The 7,932-nt window shown below is 33.9% G+C and overlaps 1 protein-coding gene across 1 annotated transcript; it reads right to left on the reverse strand.

Moving 5' to 3' along the window:
- Window positions 1-3,620: 3,620 nt before the first annotated feature.
- Window positions 3,621-4,563, reverse strand: LOC126967231 (uncharacterized). Its single transcript, XM_050811722.1, has one exon. It carries the CDS (start codon window positions 4,509-4,511, stop codon window positions 3,747-3,749), a length of 765 nt encoding a protein of 254 aa, XP_050667679.1. The 5' UTR covers window positions 4,512-4,563; the 3' UTR covers window positions 3,621-3,746.
- Window positions 4,564-7,932: the final 3,369 nt, after the last annotated feature.

Consider the following 7,932-nt stretch of genomic DNA (forward strand, 5'->3'; position numbering starts at 1 on the left):
AACGGAAGGACTTTAAATATTAATGTAAGTAGGTATGCTTCGCGGTTTTGTACTTCACTAAATATCCAATCTATCTATCTATAAATATTTAAGGCTAACTGATAAATATAGCCTACATTTCCTAGGATCTAGGTGGTCTGATTCATGAGGCCCTATTGAATCAAATATTTATATTATATAACTAGCTGAGCCGACAGAGGTTTTTCTGTTCATAATAAATAAAATACTGTTTTTATGAATTTGTCAATAATATTTCATAACACCAAGAATTATTTTGTATGATATGCTCCCTGTCAATGACGTTCTATATAGGTATAGAACGTCATTGCTCCCTGTTGTTGACTATAATAAAATTGTATCTCAGCAGAACTGTCAAACCGAGCGTAATAAATTCTCTCATAGAAAATGTGTCCATAAAAAAAAAATTTTGGAATTTAAAATAATTATGGGTCTCAAATCGAAATAAAAACTATCCTATCTCTCAAGTTGGACTAAACTGCACTCGATGAAGTAATCCCCATTAAAATCCGTTCATTAGTTTAGGAGTCCATCGCGGACAAACAACGTGTCACGTAATTTATATATATTCTTATTTATATATATATTCATATTTATATAATTCTTCAAATTTCTTGAAAGGACAGTACAGGTAAATCCAATGAACAGCGTGTTCAAATAATCAAAAGGTCTTCCACTTGATATTATTAGGGATTGAAGTTTAAAATTGCCATTTTGTACGGAAAAACAAAATGTTTTTTCTAACGCACAATATACGTTTATTTTTTAATTAAAGTATGTACGCTCGTTATATATAGGTATTATTCAATTCAATTTAATTGTGAGTCAACTTTTAACTTATTGTTATATTATTTTTTATGTACTAATTTGCTTCTTAATTATGAATGTTATTTCCGTCTTTAATTGAAGTAGCACTCAGCTTGTATTTTTGTCAATATTATTTTGTATGTATTATTCTATACTTTGTTGATGCAATAAATACTTAAATAAATAAATACATCTATGTCATCTCTCGGAAGGTCATTTATGCCTTTTCGGTAAAATTAAGGCTTTCTGAGCAAAGAAACTCTGTGATGGCATGTTGTATGTGCTTATTGTGAAAAGTTTTTCAATTTTCATCAAGATCAGCAAAGCCGTTCTTGAGTTATAAAATTGATATAGAATTGATGACAAACAGATCTTATTAATCCATTCAATCGAATCTTATCTTCCAAGCCGCCTAAAGTCATTAAAAGCTCTGACCTAAGCAAACTGTAGATACTTGTACGAAGTGGCAAACGAGTGTCGCGTCGGCACCTTCGTAGGAGCATGGAGCACGTAAAAAGTAAACAATATTTTTGAATGAACACGGCAAGGCGTCGGCATGGGCTAATGGAGGAGAGTGCTGGGCCAATATGTCCGTTCCGTAATGTTTTAAACTGTTTGCTCTACCATCAAGCTCTCGAGCGTGTTTAAACTTCGTACAGATCGTCGATCGAATGTCCCGGCGTCGGGGTTGCTTTTTATAAATAAACAAGTTAAACTCGACCACACTTTGTTTTGGCGCAATCTTATAGAAATGTTAGTTGAAATAATAGAAAATGGTTAATGGAATTAAAAATACCTACAACTATCCACGAAAATTCCGCATTGAATAGTCATAGAATTTTTTACTAATTGCATATTATGACTGACTCCAGGGGAGGCTTCGTAACACAGGATGACGGGAACCTCCTATAGCGGCCCGTGTTTCTGCCGCGAAGCTACTAGCATCATACTTTTAAGTGAAGGACGATTATAATCCAGTATAACTATGTCATAATTAATTATCATTTCAGCCGGAAAACGTTCACTGTCTAGCAAAAGGCCTCCCCCAAAGATCGCCATGACGATCGGCCCTGCACTACCCTCATCCAACCTACACCGGCGATCTTGACCAGATCGTCGGTCCATCTTATCTGTGGCCTACCAATACTACGACCGGTACGTGGTCGCAATTCGAAGACTTCGCTGCCCCAACGGCCAACTGTCCGTCATCTGGACTATATCGATAGCTTTGGGTCCTCTACGGATCTCCTCATTTCTGATTCGATCTTGCAGGGAAACTCCGAGCATAGCCCTCTCCATTGCCCTCTGAGCGACAATAAGCTTCCTCATAAGGCCCATAGTTCGCGACCACGTCTGCATTCCGTATGTCATCACTGGTTAAAAACCTTCGTATTCAGACACTGTGGTATTTTGGACGCGTTCATTTTACGGAGCTTCCCGAACGATGCCCATCCGAGTTCCGACTTCATAATTAAACTTTCCCTTATAATTTACTAAGCAATATTCTGCAGTCGGTTTGGTCACCATACACATATGAATTTGTACAACTTAAGTTGATAAATAACGGTTAAACTTAGGCAACCATATTGAAGAACGTAAGTAGTGGACAACGCATAATCTTTGGCGAGTCAACATCTCCTGAGGATGCCTCGACACATATTGGCGGAATTAAAACTAAAGAAAACTCAAAACATTTGAATAACTCCTTTCATGCCATCATTTGGTCTCGTATATTTAGAAAATTGTTGTAATTCTCATTTTTTTTTCTGGCTGTACTAAAATAACATTTTATGAAGTGACCCGAAACAGGAATAAAAATAAATGTGGGACGAAACAGGAATGTGGGACTAAGCTTTGTGGGGCAAAGCAGGAACAAATCCTTCTTCATAATGACAAAAAAAAACAAATGTATTAAATTATCCTTGCCTCTGATAGACAGGTTGGCACAAATGTAATAAAAGTAAAAGATGACGAGTTGACCTTTGGATGTAACCGTATTCTTAGGCTTTACCTTACATACCAAACGTCAGTGGGTACCTCATATTCTTCATTCTGCAACGTACGCAATTAAAAAAATTCGGCAACTTACGAACGAAAATACTGAGAGGCTAGGTTGACTTTGACATCGCAATACATATCTGAAAACCGTGTATATCTAAAAAAAATCGTTTAAAAAATACTAATGAAACATATGAATACTTTCTACAATGAGGTTGCTGAACAGAACTTACTTTAAACGAATATAAATGAGTTCTGAAGAAAAAGTTGTATAAAAAAAGGTTAGCTACTATAAAATATCTGAATATTTGGATCTAAATAACTCTTGGGACTGAGCTGCTGGGCTTTTACGTGTCTGTCTCAGAATAGATAACTGTAAATATAGATAAATATGAATTTGTAACGAACTGTCTGATAATAGCAAGAGATTTTGATGAAATTTTCACACACTGATAACTAATCTCATAAGTAGAAACTTGTGATTATAACGTAAGTTTCTGTGCAAAAATGTGAGCCCAATCTGTGCGGACAAAATTCCCGATCGTTACAAATATATTTGATTATAATATTATGTATGTAGGTACCTACTTAGTAAAGCTGATAGGCCGGTGAGCCGTCGCGCTGAAACGGTGACCGAATACCGGCCGAGCCTGCTCGCACGGTAAGAATAAAAAGTCAGTAGCATTCGAAGCGCGTGCCTCGACGTGTGTGGTCTGCTACAGAGGCCTGACTCCGATGATTAATCGAAATTTATATTCGCACCCTTTTTATCAGTGTTTAATTGATTAAACGGTGAAAAATTGTTAACAATTTAATTCATGTATGTATTTGATTATTATATTCTTTACAAATAAACAATATTCGAAACGAAATTTATGAAATTTTGATACACTTTCTGTTTTATAAATAACCTGTTTCATATCTTAAACAGGTGTCTTAGTAATTTTACTTTCATTCTCATCAATCATAGAGGAGTCTTCGCTTACGGAAACTGAATTCAGATCAGGATATCTTGGTATAAGTTCGAAATTCGTGAAATCATAGTTTATGTTATCACTACTGGATTTCCAGTTATTAGCAATCATCTGCAATGGTTTCAAACATTGTAAACTTTGTTTAACACGTAAAAGTTCAATATTACACTGATTTTCTAATTCCATTAACTTAAGCTTGAACGCTCTGGCTAGCATTTGTTTCCTAATTGCATTCTTTTTTTCCAACTGAGCCATGTTAAGTGTGTTTTGATACTTTTCTAATTGTTTTTCATACTCCATTAGATTTTCATCGCAGGCTAATTTGCTATCAATACAGCCACCATAAATATCAGATGGGGTAGAGTAATTGCTTGTTTCAGGCTCAGGTGGAATGTAGTGAGAAACTTTTGATTCTTGTGTTATACGAGCTTTTTCTTGATTGAGCTGTAGTTTCAAAGACTCAATAATGCTTCTGCATTGACCGATTCTTTCTACGAGATCAGAACGGTTTTCATTGTTTTCATGTATTTCGACGACCTTATCGTCATCGGTTTTAGATTTCAATTCGTCTTCAATTTTTAATTCAATTTCCTCTTCATTTTTTCCATTTTCACTTGATCGCGTATCGTTTATTTTATCTTCTTTTACTGTTGGTGACAATGGTTTCGATTGAGATTCAGTATTATCTCCTGAAGCAAAGTTAGAATTATCCATATTATAAAATATCAAGTACAAATATCTATTATCTAAAAATGTTTGATCCGAAATAACTTCTGTCCCACTTGTCACAATTGATGCGTCAATTTATATAGTTTTAATTTAATAAAATTTAAAATTAAGTAGGTTATATCACTTAGAACCTTGTGCTAGATACACGCTACATCATGCACAATATACCTACTTCCTGTATTACTATTAAAATATATTAGTTATTATACATACATATATATTAAATTATGAAACCTTGTGAGACATTAAGGGTATGTTCCGATATGCACCGCGACCACTGTACTTTTATAGCCAGTTATACTGGTTACTATTTAAAACGGAACGTAATCCCACTGTCAGCCGCATTTTTTGACGCAGCATTCAAATGAATGTATTAAAGTTTTCTATTTCATTAAAAAAAGCTGTTGTTGTGAGTACTGTCAAATTAAAAATATTTAGGATTAAACTGTAGGTATTGTTTATAAAACGTTACGCACTCGAGTGGTTTTGTCTGATCACGTGATCAAAGTACAGCGAGTACCTTATCTCGAAAACGCCAGTGCTCACAGTAGAATATGGCGACAATTTATGACGTCATATATTTCCTTAGGGTACTGCGGCAGTATACTGCCAGTCCATAACGGAACGAATTTTTCTACAGTGATAGAGCACTGCACATGCTCGCAGTGCATATCGGAACATACCCTTTATTAAATTTGTTTAGTCTCAAACTGGCACGGGACATCACCGCAAACTAAAACTACCTAAAAGAAAAAACAATCATAGGTATAATGTTTGGTAATAACTCTCATAATATTAGAAATAAGGACCTAATTAAAAATATAGAAAAATTAATTAATATTTCCAATAAGACAAAATCTAAAGTGATGATGTGTACATTCCCATACTCCTCGGATTTGACACAGGAGCAAAATAGAAAAATATTTAAATTAAATACAACTTTGTATAATGCGACATTCCACAACAATGAAAATTTAATTTTATTTGACACAAATAAATTCATTAATTATAAAATGAAAATAACCAATGGTAACCTATACCTACCATTTAGAGTTAAGCGACAGCTGGCTACTTTAGTAGCTTATAGTCTTAGTCAACAAACTACTTCCTCTGTAGTATTATTTAATAAACATGGCTCTATTGGGCAAAATTGTAAAATAATCGACATACAAGCCCCTATTGGGGAATGTATTAGTACTAATGTACAAAAATATAACAATGAAGATTTTTCTTCAATTAATTTAAATTAAGTTATTTGACAAGGGAGGACAACTCTTGCAATATCATACAAAATAGGCAACATTCATCAAATATAAATGTTACTGCTATAGATAATCATAATATAAAGCTCATAAATATTGTTCACCAGAATATACAAGGTATCTCAAGTAAGGAATTAGAAATTGAACTGTTTTTGAGCTGCTGTAATATAGATATATTATGTATTACAGAACATTGGCGTAAGAGTCATCAGCTCCAGTTTAGTTTTAGAGAACATAAAGTAGTCAGTTCGTTTTGTAGAAGTAAGGCCAATACATGGAGGTTCCCTAATTATTATTAATAATAGATTAAAATGTAAAAATAGAAGAGATATTGTTAATCTCTCTATAGAACAACTAATTGAGATAGCTTGTATAGAACTAGAGCAATTTATTATTGTAAGTGTATACCGCCCCCCCACTGCATCATATGAACAATTCCAACATAGAATGGAGGAGGTACTATCAAAATTTAGCAAAACTAGCAAGTCAATTATAGTGTGTGGAGATTTTAATATAAACTTGCTTGAACCTTCGGCCAATTGTACTAGCCTTAAAAATTTATTTCAAAGTTTTAATTTGTTCAATGTATTTTGGGAACCTACTAGAATCACTTCTACAACAGCAACCTGTTTAGATAATATTTTTACAGATGTTACTATTACTAGTAAACTCATAATTAATAATCTTCAGTCCGACCATAGTGGGCAACTTATAAAAGTAAATACAAGATTGGACAATGTCAGACCAAAAAAGGTGACGATTATACCAGTTACGGGTAGCCGTCTTGAGAGGTTTAGAAATAATTTGGTAAATACGATACCATTTTTACACTGTGGTGAAACTGCTAATTTTCACTATAACTTAGTCTTCAATTCCTTCTGTGAGGAATTTGACAGGATTTTTACTCCAGTAACGGTGACAGTAAACAACAAACATAGTTTTAATGATTGGGCAACAATGGGTATCCACAAAAGTCGTAAACGCTTATATGACCTTTATTATGGGAAACATTACAATAATAGTGAAGAATTTAAAATATATGTAAAAAAATACTCCAAGCTTTTTAAAATAGTTTGTCATGAAGCGAAAACACGTTTCATTGCAGATAAAATTAAAAACAGTAATAATAAAGTAAAAGCGACTTGGAGTGTAATTAACAATGAAACTGGTAGATCGAATTGCCGTAACACCTCTATCTGTTTAAATATTAATAATCGCGTTATAAATTCGGAAATAGAAATTGCAAATGAATTTGATAAATACTTCTCCGAAATCCCGATTGTCACGACCAAATACCTTAACGCTTCGCCAAAAGCAGCATATGATATGCTTAAATTACACGTACCAGTATCTTCTACTGACTTGAAATTTAAGTATGTTACAGGTAGCGATATAATAAAAATCTTCAAATTAATTAACCTAAAAAATACAAAAGACCTATGGGGCCATTCGACTAATATTGTTAAATACATACTTGACATTATAGCACCTGAATTAGCAATAATATTTAATGAATGCATAGATGAGGGTGTGACCTCATGAAATACAGCAAAGTTATACCTTTGTTTAAATCGGGCAGTTCTTTTGACACTGCTAATTTCAGACCTATTTCAGTGCTGCCTGTTTTTAGTAAAATTTTTGAAAAACTTTTGCTTCAACAGCTACAAATGCATTTTTGTAAATTAATGAACAAAAATCAGTTTGGTTTCACTAGGGGTTTATCAACAATTAATGCGGGTACTAGACTCATTGAGCACATCTTTGACGCCTGGGAAGAGTCACAGGATGCATTGGGCATTTTTTGTGATTTGTCAAAAGCATTTGACTGCGTCCACCATGAAACTTTACTCCTAAAACTAAAGCATTATGGAGTGAAAAATAGAGCCCTAAATCTGTTAAAATCATATTTAAGCGAAAGAGTTCAGATAGTCGATGTAAATGGCAAACGGTCTTCGGGTAAACCTGTGCGAATAGGTGTTCCACAGGGTTCTATTCTCGGTCCTTTCTTGTTTCTTATATATATTAACGATCTACCGTTTGTTGTAGATGATAGCCATGAGATTGTATTGTTTGCTGATGATACTTCACTTATTTTTAAAGTGAAGCGACGTGCGGATATTGATGACGAGGTAAGCAATGCACTC

Source organism: Leptidea sinapis, chromosome 12 (genome assembly GCF_905404315.1).
Source record: "Leptidea sinapis chromosome 12, ilLepSina1.1, whole genome shotgun sequence".
NCBI lineage: Eukaryota > Metazoa > Arthropoda > Insecta > Lepidoptera > Pieridae > Leptidea > Leptidea sinapis.

Bases quoted from the DNA above. Each gene is read 5' to 3' on its own strand.
- LOC126967231 (XM_050811722.1), bottom strand. From the start codon at position 4,511: ATGGATAATTCTAACTTTGCTTCAGGAGATAATACTGAATCTCAATCG.